Source organism: Amblyomma mixtum, chromosome 6 (genome assembly GCF_055824585.1).
Source record: "Amblyomma mixtum isolate Tamu chromosome 6, ASM5582458v1, whole genome shotgun sequence".
NCBI classification, from domain to species: domain Eukaryota; kingdom Metazoa; phylum Arthropoda; class Arachnida; order Ixodida; family Ixodidae; genus Amblyomma; species Amblyomma mixtum.
In genome coordinates this window covers 134,211,477-134,234,902 of record NC_143017.1, presented here as the reverse complement: position 1 = coordinate 134,234,902, position 23,426 = coordinate 134,211,477, and the positions used below count along the sequence as shown (strand labels likewise).

Sequence of the window (23,426 nt, the reverse complement as noted above, 5' to 3'; positions counted from 1 at the left end):
CCTTACGTCGGAAAAATCTGTCCGTCCGTCCGTCTCAAACCACGCTCAGGAAGTGACAAAGTGGAGAGAGGAAAATCCCCCAGAGAAGAGAGAGGGAAGACGAAGAGAGTGAGAGGCGGCAGGTGGGGCAGAGGGCGTGTATGGAATGGATCATGCGACCCATTCTGAATTCGGCAGCGGCTGCTCAGCCGGGGTAAGGGGGGGGGGGGGGACATTTTAATACGAAAGCATTTCTAGGCTATGTCGGTGGGGTTCGTGTCACTAAAAGATCCGTGACTTGAAGCTTTTCCTCGGGAACGAATAAATATCCCCGGTGCCATTTCTAAAATAGGGAGTTGTATTTGGCAGCTACGAAATGTATTTAAGTCGAACGTGTTGCATCGACTAGCAAACCTAGTGGCTAGGCGGAACATAATTTTGATTAAGACATCCCATAAACTTCTGGAAACAAGTAAGTCCGTAGCTCAACAGAAAGCAGATGTTAGATTATCGTAAAATACAGTGTCTAAAGAAAGGCAAAATTGTCATCTTAAAAAATATTTATTTTTTACCACTTGCGGAACTCACGTAACTGAGTTTAAGATTTCTCGTATGTACAGTTTCACGATTAATGGTTTCTCGAGTAATCGAGTTAAGGGTTTCTCGAATATGTAGTTAACGACTTCTCGTGTGGCTTCGAACTGTGAGTTGCAAAAAAAATGAAGGTTGAGTGGTATTGAAAATTGCGATATTGTCAGCTATTTGCAAAAAGAAAAAGAAAGTATTTTATGCCTAAACCGCAATTCAAATTCTAGCAGCGCACTTTTTGGTTTTGATGCCACAAATTTCGCGTACATCAGTGCAACGCTGCATGAAGAGGATTCTCACGACGCACCCTTCGCTCGCGGACCAGGCGTCACGTGACGTCCCGCTTCCGCTCGGTGAGGTCCGCTTATGGCCCATGACGGTAAAAAGCCGCGCGCATACCTAATAAGATTATCAACCGCTCTCCCGACCTTGGCCTCTGCAGGTAGCGCACGTCAGGCGGCCATTTCATTAGCAGAAGTGCGACGTCACGTGACGCCTGGTCCGCGGTGGTCCGCGGGCCGATGGTCCGTCCTGTGAATCCACCTCTAACGAGAACGTCTTCGTGATTCCTTTGCGATTTTGGAAGTAGGGTTTGACCGCTTAACTTGGGTGTCAGTGGAGGCGCTGGGCGTCGCTTCACGCTTGTAAGTCTACGCTACGTCACGCTAGGTACTTGGTACGGTAACTCAACTATGTAGGCTCCCTACCTGGCGCCATATGTTTGAGTGCACTTGGAGTTACTCACCCTCATGTCTCTCATGTCAGTCACCTCCTTGACAGCGAGAGCGAAGAGTGCGTTGCCGAGCAGCACAGCCATCTTGTTCGCTGTGGTCACTGCTTCTAGGTCAGCAGGTTCGCCGACAGCGGTGGTCACGATGGTGTCATGTACATCCTGCGCCATCTGGAAGTACATGAGACGAAAGAGAAAAAAGCATGGGCGTCATCGAAATTGGCTTCGAGGCCACTAAGTTTATCAGGCAGCGAATGTGTTATTCGCCTGTACTAAGATATTGTACAATATTACGCGGTATTCTGAGGTATGCTACGATATTAATGAGTTGGTCCGATTGTTTTAGGACAATCCCCCAAGGTGGAGTGTATTTGTAATAAGGCAGTAATTACCCACTTTAAAGGCAGCCAAAAGCTAAGGAAAGTTATACCATTTCTACAGAAATTTCGTAGTTGAAAAATTCATCCTGGTCCGGTTCGAATCCGGGTTCCGATTTGAAACGGACCAGGATGAATTTTTCTTTAACGTCGTGTGGTCACGACACCGTCTTCGTTGCACAACTCTCAACCGTCATGTACTTCCAGGTTTTGCTGATCGCTGTCCTCGGTGGCCTGTCGCCTGCTGCAGCCACCGCTCCCGCCAAGTTTGGTCAAACCGATCGCTTTCAGTTGGCAACTGGGAACAGCATCGGCTGGCCCTTTCCCGCCTCCAAATAAGCGCGGGCACTTCGACGCCCCTTCGGGCCACGACACCGTCTTCGTTGCCCAACGCTCAACCATCATGTGCTTCCAGGTTAGTTACAATGGTGCTCAGTGTTATTGAGACGACGACATTTTAAGCGGTGTCGTGGACGCTGCATTCTTTCAAGCGCTTCCGTGCTGCTGCATTCTGTAAAGCCCATTTTAGACGAATGGAACTCATGACGCCATAAAGAGCTTTTTTGTCGAAGTAATCTTATGTCGTTTACGCATTACTTGGATTGCGGACTTCCCCAACGCTAGACTTCAGTTTACCTCAATTAACAACTACAACTACACTTATTCCAAAGTCATTTCTGGGGTACCACAGGGAAGCGTTCTTGGTCCAGTTCTCTTTTTAATATATATTAATGATTTACCTAAATCTGCGTCTTCTCGAGTTACGCTCTTCACCGATGACGGCGTAATATACCGTAATATTGTTTCTATCACTGACCAACAAGGTTTGCAAACTGACCTGAATGCAGTAACCGCATGGTGCACATCTTGGCTTATGCCACTTAATACTTCCAAAACTAAGCTTATGTCTTTCACTCGCAGTTCTCGCGTTCCCACAACTTTTTTTCTAAATAACGATTCTGTCGAGCTTGCAACTACTTACAAATACCTCGGAGTTCACCTGCAATAAGACTTAACATGGCTTAATCATATTAATCTAAATTTAGCATCCGCCAACCGCTCACTCGGCCTACTAAAACATAACCTAAGACTGGCTCCACCGCATCTGAAGAAACTTGCGTTCACCACACTCAGTCGTTCGAAGATTGAATATGCATCAGGCATCTGGGATCCTGACCAAGCCTATCTCTTAGCTAACATTGAGTCCTTGCAGAACCATGCTGCGCGTTTTAAGGCGAAAGCCTTTATTGTCTTATGCTGTCGTGACCAAGGAATGTTAGCAAATGTGTCCGCGTTTCGGCGTCACTACTTGAAGAGAAACTGTGTCGAGGCTGGAAATCGAACTAGGGGCTTTGGCATTTGAAGTGGAGACGCTACCACTCCGCCACGAAAGGTCATGGTTTGGGCATGAATAAAGGCGAATCTAGTGAATGCATGGGCTTCATAAATAAAAGAAAGGAAATAGAAATAAGAAAAGCAAGAGAAAGAGAAAAATAAAATGTGAAAAATAAAAATTAAAAAAAACCACCAGAAACGCTTTCGCCTTGCAGCACTTTAGAGAGCCAAAGTGCCCCCTGAATTGTATTTTTTGAGACCACTCTCATATTACCAGTGTCACTGCCTTAAAAAATTGCGCCGAATTAGAAGACCTGTCTTACCGCCGTAAACTATCACGACTAGCACTTTTCCATAAACTATGTCACCATCCACTGCTTCACCCAGATTATTTCTAATCACCATCAGCCTTCTTTCCGCGGCTTGACCATGCGCACAAAGTCAAACGCATCGCGTGTCGTTCATCTGCATTTGCGAAGTCATTCATACCACGCACTACCATAGAGTGGAACAATTTACCTGCGCACATAGCCATTGAATCGAACGCCTCCTCATTTCTTAACTCATCCGCAGCGATGCTGGCTTTTGAAATGTTTTTTTTTTCTCATTTGCTGTACTTTTGCGTTTACTTCTGTTCTTTTCGCGCCCCGCACGTACACTGTAATATTTTTTATTTCCGTTATGCCTTATTGTCTTCTTTAAACCTATAGTTGTATTATGTTGTTTTCTATTGCCTGCTTCTTTATTTACTCTGTTGTGCTGGATTATTTTCCATGTTATACCTAGCCTGTTCGTTGTTCTTTTATTCGTTATTTCTATTCTTTAATTTTTATTTTATGTTTTTTATTTGTTATGTTCCTTATGCATGTAACTTTTTACTTACCCCCCCCCCCCCCCCCCATGTAATACCCTCGAAAGAGGTCCTTTAGGGGTATGTCGAATAAATAAATAACTTCGCTTGTAGGAGCGCCACTGAAATCCCTCTTGCGGCCGGTTCTGAAAATAGCGGGGGCTCTGCTGGCTGCAGTTCCCTGTGTTGGCGCTTGCTCGCCGTCCATGTTGCCCGCCTTATCGCCACCACAGTGGCTTAAAGGGGCTGCGAAACACTGCCTGGGCGAATACCGGCTATACTTCAGGTGGGTTCTTTATGTCACACAGATGCTGACTTAAAAAGAATTACAGGAATCGATGCACAGGAACCGGAGTTATTCAGTGAAGAAATTTCAAAATACAAGCAAACAAAACGCTGCCCTCAACTCGATTTTGGCGGGGCTTCCCACTCCTATTTCGCTCTCCCAATGAGGGCACCTGGCGCAACCAATCAAAACAGCCAGCCAGAGCACGTCGCGGAAGTTTGTACTCCATGGTTGCCTGCTCTCTGTGAGACTGGCAGCGTTGTTTCTATGCCAGAGCGCCCCTGGTGGTGTATTTTTATTTTACTTGCTTTGCAGGGCTTTTATCTAAGACAAACAAATTGTTCTTGTTGATCTAATATAAAACGCAGACAGGTTACAAAATGTGTCTCTATTTATTCACACAATTTGCAGGATATTTACTGCTTGTCCGGTCATCAAGCTCGCGCCAGGTGATGTCATATCCGCTGCTAAAAACCCGCCACTGTGTGGCGACCATGAAGTTGTTTTTGGGAGGACATTAAAATATTAAAAAACGGAATGTACGCGGTATTACCGACGCTAATAGCACCATTATAACTCACTGTATGCAATCAACAGGCAAAACGGTTAACTAAGATTGTGTTTCTGGGCCCCTTTAAGATAGCGGCTGAGAATTCCGCTTGATGTTTTCGATTATCGGATATTTCTGTAGCTGAAGAGGTAGAGATATAGAGATATGGACTGGCGCTTTACGAGAGGGGTGGCATCTTCGATGTTGCGGCAGTATGGCGAGCCCATGTGCGCTCAGTGCTCGCAGCAAGATCAACGACACCTGACTGCGAAGAACAGTTGATTGCAATGACTTGTTTCTCGAACCTCCCAACAACGCATGCACGCTGTATGCGCGGTGAAGCTCTGACACCTCCTGCCGGTGTCGAAGATGTGTCCGCGTGGTCCAACTCAACAACCGAACCTGGCGCAGTGCTGATAGGAATTGAAAGTCTTGCCATTAAATTACCACGACAATGCAGAAACAATAACTTTGGGTGGTATTCGTCGAGAGTTTTGAGAAAAGGGTCGGATGCTCGTGGAAATATTTGGTAGCACCACTGTAATCCGGTCTGTTACAGACGCCTGAGTAGACTTAACGAAGGGGGCGAGATCAAAATGATCGCCTTCTAAACAGCATTTAGAAATCCATGCCAGAAAGCATCAAACGTGCTCATTGCGCTTATATGGCACAGAATTATGTACCAACTAGCTCAACTGTCCGTCATACTAGAATTTCTGCCCTGTCCTGAAGCTTTCTGATGACACATTATGGTTCCGTAACCCTATACAGGAGGTGGATGTATCGAAAGTCATTCGAAACATGCGGGAGAAAAACTAGCAGCGGTTTAACCATTTTACACCAAATGCACGGGCGATAGTTGTTCTTGCTGATTTATCACGCGAATATTGTTAAACGACATGTTTTGGATTCCGTTTAAATGTCAAAATCTCTCAAAGGCCAAAGGAAGGTCAAACCATCGGAGTGACTGAGGTCAAAGTAGGCTGGACGTGGTTTGCTTCAAATCGAAGCAGACCAAATTTCGAGGGGTGGGTGGACCAAATTTAGGAGTAGCCTGTGTGAAATTTGGAGTCTACCATTGTATCATGCCCATTATAATTAGCCCGGAGATCGATTTTGGTCCAAATCGATAGAGGTCAAAATTGGGGTGTGGGATTGGCCAAATTTTGGAGTGGCTCGGGTAAAATTTTGATACTATCATTGTATCAAGCAAATTCAAATTAGCCTGGAAGTCGATTTTGTTCCAGATCGATGAAGGTCAAATTTCGGAATGGAGTGGCCCAAAGTTGTGGAATGGGATCGGCAACATTTCGGAAGCGACCCGTGTCTAATTTGGAGACACCATCGCAATGGCCTTAGTCCGAAGGGCATTTGAAGGTCATACGAACACACGGACTGAAACCAGAGTTTTGCATTGAGTAGATGTATCGCTCTAAAAGCAATCAGGCACGGACAATGTGACCTCCCCACGCCGGCGCCTGGTAGGCACTCGACCCTGCGTAGGAGGAGTTTGCGCTCGACGCTGGCAACGCTGGCAGGACCGGAAGACAGCTTAGTATTTGTTTCATCTTACTTTGTGCGCATTGTAAACACATAACTTCTCTGAAGCAGGGCCAGAAGGCCTAATTATCTGCTATTGAGCATATATTCTTACAAACATGTGTAATTCTAAAAAGTTTTGATATATCTTCAATGCTGGTCACTGACCAAATCATCGTACATACCTGCCGCATCTGGGCGATGCTAACCAGTCGCTTCTGGTTTGTTCTAGCCAACTCGGCATCGCCGCTCTTTGGGGCACCTTTCTTCCGAATACGTGTAAAGAGGTGCGCCAAGGTGCCGACTTCTCTGTAGCTGGACTGCTTCGCGATGGGCAGGTTCCTGTACGAAGCGAACAAGGGCACTGATGTGAATACTACAACCATGCACCTGCAACGTCATTCTGTAACCCGCAGCGTTTCCATTGCCAAGCATAATCCTGCTGTTCTCCATGACATCCTGCTGTGATTCCAGTAACACCTCCAAGGTAACAAACGTGTCGACTCTCTCGCTCCAAGTGCACACCAAGCTTGATGTTCCATCCATTTGCGAAAGAGAGGTAAATATCGCAGTGTAATGCAAGAAAGATTGGGATTTAAGCTGAGGTTGTTAAAAAATTTTAACCCGTGTCGTGGCTGAATTTCCTCATTATCTAAACAGTATCCCTTAGATGGCGTTTCAGCACAAACACACGCTATTGAAACTGAGGTGCGTATGTGCTTTCAGTGCATCGTAGGGTAGAACCAAGTGTCATACATTACGTGATGTAGTTGATCGGTTCTATTTTTCAAAGTTTAATGAGACGCCGCAACTTCTAATACACGGGATTCCATGGGAGGATTAACTTCCGGTCTAATGCAGGTATATCTTTAAGAAATGCATGCCATGTTTCTCAGCTGTGAGGACTCTATGAGTGTGCAGAGTTCCGATTCTCTGTGATGAACAAAATGTTCACAAGGCAGTCGGAGCCACTACTGGATGCGACTTAGGCGCTACTGACTCTTGGAGAACCTCCCCGATGCAGTTTGTGCTGTTTAAAAGGCGCAACTTGCTAGTAGCCTTAGCTGACTGAACACCATTGCAACTGTCACAGAAGCGTGTCCTTGCAATTTCATGCAAGTTAGCTATGAGAGCGAAGGGAAAGACTTGAAGACAAAGCGACGGCGCAGCTCTGATGGTCGCATTGGCAATCGCCCGGAATAGAACCGTGCGAGTGATTGTGTCGTCGCAGACGTGAATGCTCATTCATCGGTGACGTGCGTACCGTGGCATTTGACACCGCATGTAGATGTGGACGAAGCAGAAAAGGCTGCTGTATCGGCGTCTTATTAAGGCGAAGGCCTTTAATGACTCATACTCGCGGCCATGACACTGTCCATCCGTCCGTTACATCTGAAGTGAGAGCCAACTAGTCATGCTATCAGAAGTCATGACTAACTAGTCATTGAGTGGGCTTGGCGAAGCGAAATCAACCCTGATGATGACCAGACCTGTCCCTTTTGTTGTTCAGGTGCTTGTGCTCGGCGGTATCCTTACTGGCCCTGCTGGTTGGGCACCGCCGCCGCTTCTCCTTGATTCAGCACCTTCACCGCAGCTATCTTCCTGCATGCCCGGATCATTCTACCAGTTTCATTGCTATCTTCCCGCCAATTTCAGCGAGTCGCTCCGATCAGTGACGTCATCCTCGGCGCAAGCTATAAAGTCTGTTCCCCGGCATCCGGACTTCAGTGGGCTTGGCGAAGCGAAATCAACCCTGATGATGACCAGACCTGTCCCTTTTGTTGTTCAGGTTAGTTATGCCTATTCCGTTAAAATAGTAACAGATACCTTGTTATTTTGCCAAGCCCACACGCCGTTTTATGTATTTTGCATGACTGCTTCCTTGTCTGCAAAATGTTGCTTTGTGGAGACGTTGAATCAAATCCTGGACCAAACACTGGTGATATGCTTAGAAGTATTGTTGAAACACAGACAGAAATCCTCAAGGGTATTGGCGAATTGAAATTGCAGCTGTCTGTTTATGATGCAACTATAAATGCCCTCAATGTTCAAGTTTCACAGATAGATCAGCTTGTGCAGTCCATGAGCTGCGCAACATCCAAAATTGATGGTCTAGATGGTTCTTTACGCGAAATTCAGTGTTATGTAAAGGAACAATCTGAAAAAATTGTTGACCTTGAAGACCGCAGTCGCCGGTCCAATCTGGTGGCTTATGGCCTACCGGAACCGGAAAATGAATCGGTATCTCAGCTTAAGAGTAAAGTAATCAGTGACGTATTTGACAAAATGCTTGATGTGAAGTGCAAATCTGTTGGCCGAATTCACAGACTTGGTCAAAAAGGCGCAAATCGACCTGTGATTTTGTATCTTCAGGATTACAATGAAAAACAGGCTGTACTCATGAATGCAAAAAAGCTAAAGAACACCGACATTTTTATTGAAAATGACTATTCTCGCTGTACACTTAGAAGGCGGAGATTGCTGTGCCAAAGCGCTAAGGGCGATAAGGACAACGGGAAGCATGTTTTTTTGACAAATGATACATTGCGAATCGACAATGATACGTTTGTGTGGGACGATGCTAAAAATGCGCGAGTAAAAATTTCGTCCACATCTTTTTCACCGGTGAGCGCATGACAATGCCCCAAGGTCTGCACCACAGTACCTGAGACTGCTTAACATTAACGCAAGAAGTATCGTTAACAAGACTGCTGAACTTGAAAGTATACTGTTATTTCACGATCCCCATGTGACTGTAGCGACTGAAACGTGGCTTCACGAAGAGATAAGTGACCAGGATTTGGTTCCAAATTCTTATAGTATTTATAGGCGAGACAGGCCTTCCCGTGGTGGCGGCGTTGCCGTCATTCTAAGTTCCGGTGTTCAAGCGTCTCTACTAGAACAAGTCGTTGACCATGAAAGTCTTTGCCTACGAATAAACTACAATGGACACTCATTTATATTATCTGCAGTATACCGTCCGCCCTCTGCGTCCATAGACTTCCTGAACAAAATGCATGACCACCTTATTAAATATTGCAAAAGTAAAAGTTGCATAATAATAGCCGGAGACTTCAACCTACCTGACATTGTTTGGCCCGACATATCATCAAATTCTCTCCATGAAAGTATCCTCTCAGATATCATGCTGGCTTGTGACCTTACCCAAGCGGGTAATATTCCAACCAGAGTGCAGGGAACATCATCTGTTTTAGACCTTATCTTTCATACCAGATCTCTCGATGATGTTAGTGTTGCAGTTGAAGACAGAATATCAGATCATAAGCTTGTAGTTTTCACATACAGAATACACGCATCTAATATCTCGTCTACTCGAAACAGGAGCACAGTTAAAGATTTTAGTAGGGCAAACGATGAGTCAGTTCTTGATTACCTCGAAATGGCCTTAGAAAAATTCACGGGAAATGATGTCAATAATCTATGGAATAAATTCAAATCTGCTCGCCATTTCTGTATTCAACACTTCATTCCGAGCAAAACTAAGAATGTGCGTCGTAAAAACCCATGGATCAGCCGCGAAATAATTCATTTATTACGCAGAGTAAAAAGGCTCAGAAAGCACACGAAGAACAACCCTGCGCTTCTAAACTTAAGACCTTTACTTGCAGAAAAACTTCGCTCTAGTAAGCAGTTTTATTGTTCTTCCACATTACCGCAGTTCATCAAGAGCGATCCTGCCAAATTCTGGCGCCACCTTACCTCTGATACACGCAAATCCATCGATCACATCAAGACCGGCAAAAAAAAACTTCGCGACAAGCCGCAGATAACCACAGAATTTAATCTTTTCTTTCAGTCAGTTTTTTCAGATTCCCGCCCCCGACCCTCTTGTTTTAACGGCACGAGCAGTGTAAGCCCAGAATTTATATCCTATGAGGGCATCTTTTCTATGCTCCTAAATCTGAATCCTAAATCATCGTGCGGCCCTGATGGTATTCCAAACGCCTTCTTGCGCCGTTACGCTGAATCGCTGTGAGGACTCTGTGAGATGATTGCAGGTCTTATTTTAAATAAACACAAAAGTACAAACAATAAACGAGGCGGCTTTTAACGGAAAGGAAACCAATTACAATATGAGCGAGAAGAAAGGAAAGGAACAAGAGAACAACGCAACAATACACGGGAAAAACACACGGGGGAACAGAACAAAGTGCTTATGATAAATGCAGGAAAAAGAGTCAAAGAGGAAAGTTCACACTACTTGTCTTATTCGAGCAACGAGCGGAGAGGACTGGCTGGGTGTCGGGCAGTCAAGGAGTCTCTTGGCGTTCCGATGTTGATGCGACGCTACCGCAGCGTCGGCGTCTGTGGGCTCCCGGCACGGTTCCCAGGTCTGGTATCCCGGAAAAGGTCACGTAGGCGCCAGAGGCGGCCTGTGTGGAGCAGCTGACGGGTGGTCGGAGAAGATTGGCGCCTGGGCCTGGTGGTTGAGGCTCTCGACGATGGATGTCCAGGTCTGGTGGCCCGGACGTCTGCGGCTAAGGCCCAAGCCCGGAACTCGGGGAGCCAGCAGAACTCGTCCACGTCCGTCGCCCACCGCGCTCTTCTCTTCTCTGCCACGTAATCCTCTTCGACCTGCCCCGCGTTCCCCTCCGCACGCGCTCCTCGTGCTTTGTCTTCTTCTCCTCACGAACGCCGCTGGGTGGCGCTATCTCCTTACAGAAGGCCCCCTCTTCGGAAGTTTTTTCCAAGGGAAAGAACTCAACTTCAGGAGAGCGACACCAGACGCGTTCGACGATCGCAACACAGAACACCGCACCACAGCGCGCACACTACACACCACACACAATACGACGGTCGTCAATGTTCGAAGCGTTCTCAGACCTTCGCACACACAGCACAGAGAGCACATGGAAAGTCAACGTAAAGCGTCCACAGAGGGCGAAGAAACACGGAAGGCATAAAAAGTAGATAGCCGACACTCAGAAACAAACATGAACAAACAAAAACAATTCCAACAACAGGTGTGGGCTACATTCTTCCGTATTCCATTGTTCACATCAAACCACTTCACCGTCGCGAGAACTTTTTCGGCTAGTACTTCCGTTTTCCTTTGTGAAACCGTTTTCTCCAAACCGACCTCGGTTTCCACCATGATTTTACATGTTCCCGTCCTACGATGTTATTCACTCTGTTCTCCCTTGCCTTCAACACAGTTTGCTGACACATATCACACGATCTGACATAACTCTTAATGTCAGCCTGTACACCGGGCCAGTAAAACTCACTGAGCACCCTAGCTATTGTTTGCCGTATTCCATGATGGCCGGATAATGCACTCTTATGTGCCAACTTAAGAACTTGCGTGCGTAAGCCCTTCGGTACCACCGCTTGCTCAACGACTTGGCCGGGACACACTTGGTACGACCGGAAAAGAACCCCGTCATCTGTATCAAAGGAGTGGGCGGTCTGTCCCTTGCCATGAAATATTTGCCCCAACTTCCTCCGACACACCTCTAAGGTCGGGTCTTCTTCCTGTTTGAGGCGAAACTCCGGCCGTGACAAGTGGAGTGTGTTCAGAGTGGGGCTTTTACTACTCTCTGAAACCTTTGCTGTCACCATAAGGGAAGGAACATCGACCGCACCCGTCATGGCAAGGGAAACTGCCTGATCAGTGAGAACTGGCGGGTCAACCGGGAATGGAGGTTTAGCGCCGGGGACATTGTCTATTATAATGTCGTATAAGGGTGTAGACAAGCAGCGCGCGATGGCCTTACCCGAGAAGTATGGAGAAGAAATCACCACCTCCGCTTCCGGAACTTCTACACGGGTCCCATTGGCCAAGAATAATGTAGCCTTTTTCCCTGTTAGTGCCGCTGGCGGTACAAGAGACTCACGCACAACAATACCGGTGCTGCCCGTATCCCGTAATACCGAACCATGCTGGCCGAACACCTCACCGTGCGCCACGGGCATAGCAGTTTCCACCGGGTTGGAAGGACAGACCATCTCCCCCAACTGGCCCTCTACGCGCGTTACCTCTGCAGGGTTATCGGGATGTGAGTATCGAGGTGTCATGCAACAGGAGGACTCCTCACGGTCTCCTGGCCTCTTAGCTTTGCACGACTGGGCATCATGTCCTACCTCGCGGCACCAGGTGCAATACAATTGCTTCGGCTTTGTCCGACAATCCGACGCCTTGTGCCCAGTCTTCTCGCAAAGAAAACATCGAAGGCGGGATTGTGAACGTGAAACCTCGTCCTTGGCTTTAACTATCGTGTGCTCACCCTCCTCTTTAAAGAACAACAAGTTATTTTGCCGCTGTGCCTCGAGAAAATGATCGGCAGCCTCCGCCAACTTAGAAACTGTCTTGCCCTCCCGCTCACGTAAGAAAAGGGCTAAACGAGAATGACAGTTGTTCAGAAATTGTTCGCTCACGACCATCTCGCGAACCACCTCAAAAGTGCGGCCTTCTCCCCGCATCTCGACCCAACGGTCAAAGAAGCTAAACAACCTGGCAGCATATTGCGAGGCCGTTTCGCCATCCTGGGGCTTGCTCTGGCGAAACTTTTCCCGGTACCCTTCCGCGGTGAACCTAAACCTCTGAAGCAAGGCAAGCTTCGCTTTGTCATAATCCACGGAATCCTCCGGCGAGAGCCGACCGAAGACCCTAAGTGCTTCGCCGCCAAGGCACAAGCTCAACGCCGTTGCCCACTTTTCTTTTGGCCAACCCTGCCCCGTGGCCACATGCTCAAACCTCTTTAAGTAGGCATCGAGGTCATCCCGCGCTTCATTGAACTGTGGTATGAGGCTGTGCGGGTTAATGGAGCTGGCCGATGAGACGCTACGCTCTCCAAGGTCACTCGGAGGATTTGCGCCACCCTCCATGAGCCTTATTTGTAGCTGCAAGTTCCGCGCCTCTAACTCCAATTTCTGTTTCTCCGTCTCTAAATTCCGTGCCTCTAATTCCAATTTCCGCTTAGCAGCTTCACGCTCCGTCTCTAAATTCCGTGCCTCTAATTCCAATTTCTGCTTCGCAGCTTCACGCTCCGCGGCTCTCTCTTCCCGTGCCTTACGAAGCTCGTCCTCCACCCACGCTCGTAACTCCGCGCCGCACAAGCCCATGCGCTCGCCTAAAGCAACGAAATCTGAAGCGCTCATATTGTTCCTAAATTAACACAACAGGCAAATGAATAAAAACCGACCTCGTCCTGTCGTAGTGGACGCCAAATTTGTGAGGACTCTGTGAGATGATTGCAGGTCTTATTTTAAATAAACACAAAAGTACAAACAATAAACGAGGCGGCTTTTAACGGAAAGGAAACCAATTACAATATGAGCGAGAAGAAAGGAAAGGAACAAGAGAACAACGCAACAATACACGGGAAAAACACACGGGGGAACAGAACAAAGTGCTTATGATAAATGCAGGAAAAAGAGTCAAAGAGGAAAGTTCACACTACTTGTCTTATTCGAGCAACGAGCGGAGAGGACTGGCTGGGTGTCGGGCAGTCAAGGAGTCTCTTGGCGTTCCGATGTTGATGCGACGCTACCGCAGCGTCGGCGTCTGTGGGCTCCCGGCACGGTTCCCAGGTCTGGTATCCCGGAAAAGGTCACGTAGGCGCCAGAGGCGGCCTGTGTGGAGCAGCTGACGGGTGGTCGGAGAAGATTGGCGCCTGGGCCTGGTGGTTGAGGCTCTCGACGATGGATGTCCAGGTCTGGTGGCCCGGACGTCTGCGGCTAAGGCCCAAGCCCGGAACTCGGGGAGCCAGCAGAACTCGTCCACGTCCGTCGCCCACCGCGCTCTTCTCTTCTCTGCCACGTAATCCTCTTCGACCTGCCCCGCGTTCCCCTCCGCACGCGCTCCTCGTGCTTTGTCTTCTTCTCCTCACGAACGCCGCTGGGTGGCGCTATCTCCTTACAATCGCTTGCCCGGTTTATTGTTGTCATTTCTCGTTTGTCTTTTTCTAGTGCCGATGTCCCATCTGACTGGAGGCTCGCATGTGTCGTGCGTGTATTTAAGAAAGGTGACCGTTCTCAGTTAACCAACTACCGACTGATATCTCTCATCAGCACTTCATGCAAACTCATGGAACATATCATTTCCAACTACATCACTGATTTCCTCGATAGTAAAAACATACTCTTTCCTTTCCAGCACAGTTTCCGCAAAGGCCTGTCGACAACGACACAACTAGTTTCCACAATTCATTCGTTTTCCTCCGTTCTCGATAGTTCCGGTCAGATTGACGTTATATTCCTGGACTTCAGCAAGGCATTCGATAAGGTTACTCATTCCGGTCTGTTATTCAAACTTGACGAGCTGGGTTTGCCACGAACTGTAGCTGACTGGGTATCGTCATATCTTGATAAGCGCCAGCAATTTGTTGATTTCGAAGGGCACCATTCCGACGTCCTCTCTGTCAATTCTGGTGTCCCGCAGGGCAGCGTCCTAGGCCCTCTTCTTTTCTTAATTTATGTAAACGACTTAACCTCCGTCATACATGAAAGCGACAGTATTAGATTATTTGCGGATGACTGCTTGCTCTTCAAGGCTGTTAAAAATAGCAATGACCAGGCTGTGCTTAATGAAAGTCTTAATGCTGTTTCCAGTTGGTGTGATCGCTGGGATATGAAACTGAACCCTGATAAAACTGTTTTCATGCGTATCACAAACAAAAAGTTTCCTCTTGCTCACCAGTACACTATCAAGCAGATCCCCATAACTCAAACTGACTGTTTTAAATATTTGGGTGTAACGATTACAGAACATTTAAGCTACAGCCCATCCCATGTAAAGCTTCTGGCCTACAACACACTGATCAAATCTAGATTGCAGTACGCATGCGAGGTTTGGCACCCTTTCACTAAAAAAGACATTAGCAAACTTGAACGGATTCAAAGATCAGCAGTTCGCTTCATATATAACCGGTACCGACGACATGACTCCCCATCTGAATTAATGAGTATCAACAACATCAAACCCTTAGAGTACTGGAGAAAGCTAGCAAGAATTAAATTCCTCTTTAAACTCTACCATTCTCAGTTCCGTCTTGACCCTTCATTGTATGTGAAACCTTCAACAACTAGAGTAACAAGGCATTGCCATCCGCATAAATTATCTCCTTTGTTTGCCTGCACCAATAACTTTAAATATTCTTTCTTTCCTCGAACTATAGCAGAATGGAACAACCTACCCCCTCATGTGTTTGTATCCGAAAATGTGCTTTCCGCCATTGAACAAGTACTTGACCGTTAACTATTGTCTGTTGTTTGTTGCTACTTGTTTTATTTTCATGCTCCGTATCGCTTCTACTGAATTCTGCTGTTGGCGTCGTCTTCTGCTGGTCGTCGGAGTTCTCTGTATGTTTATCCCACTCCTGCTTGGGCCTTAAACGGCCTGCAGTATTGTATAAATAAATAAATAAATAAATAAAATTAACCAGTCATGACTAGTAATGACGGGTTAGTCATTGACCAGCCATGACTAGTTAGTAATGACTGGTTAGTCATGACTAGTCACGACCGGTTATTAATGAATAGTGAGTCATTAACCAGTCATTACCAGTTAGTCGTCAACTAATAAGCCATGACTAATTAGTCATTAACCAGCTATCAACCAATTAGTCATGACTATAGTTAGTCATTAACCATTGATGACTAGTTAGTCATGTGTCATGACTAATCACTCATGACTACCGAATCCAAGTCGCCCCATAGCCACCTCGTGTGTGCCCACGGCCGTGCAGCCAAAGTTGCGTGGAAAGGCTTTCGCCTTGCGCACTTTAAACCGTCTAAGTGTGCCCTGAACATTTTTTGCAAGAGCATAATGACCTCGTCTGGCCATTTGGTGGTGTTGCCGTCTCATGTCGCACCTGATGACGTCACATATGCTGACATCAATTAATGTGATTCGAGGTCATGACAATCATGTCATATCATGACTCGGCACGACTGAGCAAGCGTGATGGCACCTACTACGTGACGTCACCAACCGGAAGTGGTAACCTGAAGTGACGTCACCAAACCGGAAGAGTTCTTTTACAACACCTCGACGGGCGTCTTGTGCTAACGCAACCCAGCCTAGGCATTGTCAAGGCGACCGCTAATTTTTTAGAGGACACCACTCAGTGATGCCAACCCTAGGGATTTATCCCTAGATCTAGGGGTTTTTTCTTTGCTTTAGGGATCTAGCGTCTTTTTTGTGAAATCTAGGGATCTTGAGATGCCGTAGAATTGCTACTCTAAGCGGCTTAATGGCGGGTATATCTGATTATTTTGCGCTTGGGACAGAAAAAACTATGAAAAATGCTAATTACTACTCCTATATGTTTAGTATTCTGCCGAGCCGAGAGAGGGCGAAAGCAGTTCTGTAACGCGAAATTATCGACTACTGCACAGGGAGGAAAAACGAAACCATGTGAATTTCAAACTGTTTAACGTGCGTGCCATCTCTGGCGCTTCGAGTGCCTGCTCCTCTACAAAAGAGGAAGTTGAATTTTGACTTTTGGTGCCTGGATCAATGCGCTACGTTTACGCTCACCGCTTACCTTTATCAAAAAGTGCCATAACTGTTCGCATTCTCCACGTATGCTGGACCACTTGATTTAAACGTGCTGTTCAACCAAAACACACATTCAAAGTTCTGAGGAATTACTTTCTGATTTTTTAATTACCAATCTTATATCTGTATCATTGCTGTGTAACTATAACAAGATTACATTTTTGGTTATGTCAGTTTCTCGGGACGTCAATCCTTAGTAGCTCCAAAACTATTTGACGGTTGCGACTATGATTAATAAATAACTGTGTGGTGAGATATGCCATTTCACCGCTTCTGAATGTTCTCTTTCAACTTGGTATCAACTGCATTTATTTTTCAAAGGGCTGCATAGGTTCTTTGCGCGTAAAGATAAGCCGGCTGAAGGAGCAGCTCAAAAGCCGGTGCGGTGAAACGGGAGTCGTCTGCTCGTGAGCGTCGTCGCTCACCATCTTTCTCTCCAGTGACCACACGTCTCTGTAAAAGCTGACGCCATCTGTGGGCCCTCTATGTAAGGTAAATCTACAAAAAGGGTGCATTTATGGCTAACACGCTTTTATTTATGTCTGACAAATTGTGTAACCAATGGACGAAGCAGTGAACTGCGCTGAGACTTTGTTAAAGCTCAAATGGTCGCATTAACAATTAAACAATTATAGGCTAGGGATTTTTCTTCAATCTAGGGATTTTTGGGGGTTCAATCTAGGGAGAAAACGTTGACCTGAGTTGGCATCACTGACACCACTTGCGAGGAGTTACAACTCAACGAATGACCGTAGAACTTGATGCCTTCGAGCCGCCAGTGCTCGCTGCTATTAGGTGGAGCAGCGCTTTATTTTGCCGACGGCGGTTGTAGACAACAATGCGTGGAGGGAAGACGGTCTTGCGTTCAGCGGTAGCTTGCTCCCTTTACGACGTAGCTTCGAGGCAGCCGGAAGAAGGATGTGGGCTAATAATTCCCGGTAATACTGCCCCCCTTTTGCACGTACACAGCTGCCTAGACGACGGGGGCGCCTTTGAGAATATCGTCTTGAAGCAAGCTAGTCACTTTCGGTTTTGCATGCGGACTTTTAGATATAGTTTCCTTTTCTGCCACAGCGCGAGGTTTAACATTGTTTTGACCGTCCGTGAGGTAATAAAAAATTCACGCGCCATCTAAAATAAGGCAAACGTGCATTTAGCGCGTATTGGACGACTTGAGCAACAGATCAACCCTCGTATGGTGGTCTAAAAAGATGGCTTAATTTCTGCCCGTTAATACTGGTTGCGGAACGCGTGCTGTTACGAGTAATTTTAATTGAGCGACTGAGAGGACATAGTGCAGCCGACGGCACAGCAGCACTCATATAATAGAACCTTAACATGACTACTCTGTCTAACTAAACGAGATAGCACGGGCGTTATCTACATCGGTGTACTGCCCTGCGTTCGAGATTTCTCAAAGAAAAACCGCAGACATGGATAGAAAGTAGAATTGCGATGACACTTCGGTAACTAAAGTGTTGAGAAACGAAATCCGAGGACACTATGCCTTGACGACTTCCGCTGGATGTGACGTCACACCGTTTCCGTGGCTATATCGATACCCAAATTATACATCTTTCGGGGATCTAAGTGTTAATTACGCTTATTTACACATTTTTCCATCTAATTTGACACAAATCCGACGTTTTTGTGACCATTCTGTGACAATTTTCACTATGCCGTGACGACTTCGAGTGGATGTGACGTCACACCGTTCCCATGGCTATATCGACGTCCGCGCTATTTCGACGCAATTTCGACATTTTTGCGTATAATTAATGAACTAATTAATCTACAGTCATCAAACTTGGCTTCTAGGTCCATTTTCTGAGCGTTGAAACCGTGATGACGGCGCCGGGCGACTATTCCGTCGCGAGTGCCCATTTCCGATTGCTTCCCCGCATGACGAATGAGCATTGTTATTCGAAGAAATCGCTCCTTAGGTCAACGGAAAATGTCTTGCACTTCCGTTTTCCGCCGCTGTCACTGATATTGCCAATGCCTTGTAAAACCAGCACGGAGTCTGCCGTCAGACGCACATGCTAAACGGCCAAATCTCGCGAGCGCGCCTCGAAAATCTGAGCTAAAGTGCGCACGTCACGTGAAAAGCAGCGCGCTCGCAGCAGGCAGCTTGGAGAACGGGGGGACTCCACTGGCCTTGGCAAATCAGTCGAGGCGCACCGTACCGTGCGCACAGTGAGCATGGCATGGCGGGCGTGCCGGCGCCAAAAGTTTGTCGCACCGAATCCAACGGGTAATCCGGAGAAATGCTCCGTACGGGCCCCTCTTAAGGCAGGGAAAGTTTTGCCCTTGTTCACGGCAGTGCTGGACAGAGTAGGTTAGGCGCAGCAATTTCAGTTTGTCATATCTAATTGCTAGGGAACTCCAGCACTTCGTTACTAAGCGTTACTATATAGTCGGGACCAAATGGCCAGTGAAGTTCACCTGGGGTTCGTTATATCCCGTCATAACATTTTGCTTCGTTAAAACGGTACTACATGGTATTCTTTGGGAGCTTCCAAAGGGAGTAGCTATTCGTTTGTTGCATCCATTATTTCGTTATAGCGTGGGTTGATTGTATAACGAGGCGCGGCTTCCTTTTTGCGTCACCGGCTGAACATCTGGAATACTGCATGCCGAGCAGTGGCTGCATCACTTAGATTTTACTCAAGGTAACTAGTTGAGAGGAAGCGTCCTTGTCCTATTTTTAGTAACGCGACTCCCAGAGCCCAGAAGGACAAAGTGAGGTTTAACTGCCGTGGGACTACTGGTTTAAAATAAGGAGTATCAACTGTACCGCACAGGGCCTGACCCTGTAAAATTTCCTGAAGGTTATAGCAATGCCTACAGCGAACGGAAATCCACAAAGACCGAGAGTGGCAACTTTGACGATAGTTCGTTTACGAGAAGAAATGAACAGTCCTTACGCTCCGGCGAAGAAGACCTGGGAAAATGTACCACCTCAAAGAGCATGATGGTTCACGTGTATACTAACTATACCTGCTGATCGGTGAGCTCCGTACGGCAGTTTCCAGCGTGCGCCGCTCTGCATCTCCGGTTCCAAATGTGGCCAGCAAGACCTCCACAACGGGGTCACCTGCGCGTCCAAGCAAGGCGTCGGCCCTCGCGATGGCCGCTGCGAAGCGGCCCACGTGCCGACGACAGGGTTGGCTGATCGTCGTCGCCAGTAAGGAGCGCGTCTTGAGGAAGTGTGCCGTCTTACTCCGGAATATAAGCAGCAGCGGCGGATAATGAGCCATGGTGAATCGACGCTCAACTAGTAGCAGAAACGGCCACTTTCTCGGCGTGTTGTCTCCTCGGTGTGTCTTCTTCGGCGACTAGTGCCGAGTACACGAACGAGCGGCGTATCTACCTTCGATGCTCCAGTGCCTGTCGTTTTGCAGGAGGTAACATCTTCCTTTGCCGGCTACTGCCGGACAAGTCGGCTACAGAGTGTTGTATACGTGGCGGGAATATATTCTCGGCAGCAGCGGTTTGCGCTGAGGGCTTTGTTACGTTGCTGGAAAGAGAGGGTCGTTACATATGCCTTGATATTTTTGCGGCTGCTTGCACGTCTGCAGGTGCGGCTGCCGCGATGTCGCTTGCGGCTTGAACAATGTCAACGACATGGTTTGCATACCCCGCAGTCAAGTCGCCTTCATTTGCACGCCAGCTTTCGCTGCATGCCACCTGCCATTTCTTTTTTGTTGTTGTTGTTGCAGCGCCAGGCAGATTGAAAACTTTATTTAAACAATGGATATTACCGGAGTCTTGGGCGGTCCGTCCATACCGGCATGCAGCCCACTGGTCAGCGCCGCAGCGTGGGCCCTGCGAACCAGTCCTCGTTACTGGTCGGGGTCCTCACTGTGCAGAACGGCCTCCCACTGCTCCCAATTGGGGTTAGGCACCTCGCGCCAGGCTGAACGCAAACTGTTTCAGGAGGCTTGTAACAACAAACTAAGGGATCACGGGCATGAGCGAAGCGCCTGTCCTATGACGAACAAGGTGAAGCAACCAACTGTTGGCCGCACTAGCGAGAAGATTGAGGAAGATGATTTTTCGTTCACTATTTTTATTGTGCGCTGTCAAGAGACAGGTCGGAGAATTTTCACTAAGTAGCTATACGAACCAGATACCCATAAACCACTACCTTTTAGTAAAAGTAGAACTTTCGAAAGAAGCTACTGAAGAACACTGCCACAAACTGAAATGTAGTAGTATTTACTAATAAAATGCATAGAAACTGTTTTCTCATATATGCTACTAAGTTCTTATCATGGTGTGTTGGCTTCACTTGTTAAATTTTTGGGCACTGGAAAATTAAAAGCGTACATGTTCAGTTTGACCAGAGTCCGACACCAGTGAGAGCTATACCAGAAAGTGCTGGCCATAAATCACGCACTTTGGCTTAGACATTATATGGACAAATCATGCGAAGCGATGGCATCGAACAATCCTACCGGGCAAGCACAAGGGCTCAGGATGCAAGAAAAGCAAGAATCTTAAATTTCCACTCAAGCGCGGCACGCGCACTGCGCATGTAGGTATAAATCTCTCCCCGTCTTTTGCACTCCGCAAATCTGGCTCTCTGTCACTGGCCAGTGGCTCTTACTTGTTGAGCTAAGCCTTAATTATGAAGTTGCAATTGTAAAAATAAGTTAGTGTACCTAATCGCATTACGCTTCAGAACTGCTTAATTACAAAACAATTTTATTCACACAAAAGTCTGTGCCAATTATCTTCGACGACATTATTTTGAGGTTAAATTAAGGAGCAGTTACTAACCAGGTACTAACTAGAGGCCATAAATAGTAAAAATGTAGGAAGGGCTGACCTTTACTAACTATCCTGAAGAGGGTATTATATATTTAGTAAAACATTAGCAAAACACAGTCAGAGTTAGTAACTCTTGCAGTTGCTGCCGTGTACGTTAAAGAACCTCAGGTGGTCGAAATACGGCGTACCTTATAGCCTCAGTCGCTATGAGACGTAAAAATCCGTAAACCATAAACCAGCGTTTTTACTTTTTTTTTTAAAGTGTAGGGCTAGAAAGCGCAGTATTGTAAGTTAGCCTCCCTCTTTTTATTTTTTGTCGGTGTGCATCCTCGTACCAATTTCTTTTATTAGTTTTTTTAAGTAGCTTTTTTTTTCATGTGTCTGTGCTTTAGTAGAAGGCTGAACGTTCGCTGCGTGGTCAAATTCACTAAATGCACATTTCAGTCGGGATCCGGAGCATCGCTCTGAACCCGCGAAGGAGCAGAAGATCCTCCCCGTAGGTGAGAAATTCAAAACGACGATTGAATAGAACAAAAAATAGTGCTACTGGCTGCGTTGGACAAGGCGGGGTGATCCATCGCGGAGCGAGTTGGTCCTGATGTACGATAGGAATCCAGTATTTGAATCCAAATCACCCACTGAAACACGAGTTTGTCAAAAGAGTAAACACACATTCAATTTTTTTACTGAGCGAGCACTACAATCCCAATTTCAGATTTCGCCGATGTTTGTCTGTCCGAAGCCTCCCTCCGTTGACTTTGAGGTTGCTCGGGAAGAGCCATAGAGTTTCTTACTATTACCTAGAGGGAAAGCTGGCAAGCCGTCTATGGGAGTTTGCATGGAGACCCCACGTGACCACCTCAGCCACCATGGGCGCTCAAAGCATCATGGGGCGGTGAGCTACTTGTTGCGGAACTGCAACTTTTGGCCAAAAAATAATAGAAAAATAAAGCTGTTTGATAACTACAAACGTCCTAACATTCAATATCTTGTCTAATGATTACAACAACCGAGCAGAAAAGTATTTAAGTGCAAAGTTTGCCTAAAATAAGAGATGACTAGCTTTCCTATTGGCCAAGTGATGAACACTAAAAAAACTAATATTTCGTAATTAACAGGCGCACTTTTAAAAGTAAATATGTTTTCAAAAAAAATGTTGTTGTTTAGATACTTTAAGAGGTTTTTTAATGGCATTTCGGAAGAGTAAAACCTTTTATTGGCATCGTTTGTCGTCGCGTTTTCACTACTATGGCTTTTGCACACTGCGTTCGCGCGAAAGTCGTCTGCGCACACACGAACTACGTTTTCGGAATGAAACACCTTAGTACTGCCACTCTGTGTTCCCGAAAAACTACGACTGTGCCGCAACAAGTAGCTCACCGCCCCATGATGCTTTGAGCGTCCATGGAGGCTGAAGTGCAGCGCCGCCAGCTTTCCCTCTAGGTAGTAGTAAGAAACTCTATGGGAAGAGCAACCTGGGCCTCGCAAGCCCCATGCCTAGTTGCCCGATCATATCCTGGCGCTGGCCATCGAGGCACCCTAAACACAGGTGGCAGCACCTGCAATCCCAGGGCAGTGACGCCTCGCTTAACCTTTGCATCACAGCGCCAGGAGCGGTATGGCCCCCAGCGATCCATGAATGAAAAGTAAAGGATCACCAGTTCAAGAACACTACCACGTCATTAATATAAGCTATTGCATAGTTGAATTTAGCGTCCCAAAACACAATAAGCATTAAACGCTGATAGGTCGCAGGTGAATTGCACAAACCAGAAGGCAGTCGCACAAATTCTAGCAGTACCCGGTGGCAAGTGAATGCAATTTTCTCATTGTCACACTGGGAATCGGGATTTCGAGAAACCCCTGCTAAAGTCCCGAGTATCGCAAAACT

The 23,426-nt window shown here is 46.8% G+C and overlaps 1 protein-coding gene across 2 annotated transcripts in view; it reads right to left on the bottom strand.

Moving 5' to 3' along the window:
- The window catches only part of LOC149340447 (uncharacterized), a 43,413-nt gene that overhangs the window by 5,033 nt on the left and 14,954 nt on the right, over positions 1-23,426 (bottom strand). For both annotated transcript variants that reach the window (XM_089549221.1, XM_089549220.1), the window contains exons 2-3: positions 6,420-6,576; positions 1,313-1,468 (exon numbers count right to left, since the gene is read on the bottom strand). In XM_089549221.1, coding sequence (XP_089405347.1) covers positions 1,313-1,468; positions 6,420-6,428 — 165 coding nt within the window. In that variant the 5' untranslated portion in view covers positions 6,429-6,576. The remainder of the gene's footprint in view (positions 1-1,312; positions 1,469-6,419; positions 6,577-23,426) is intronic.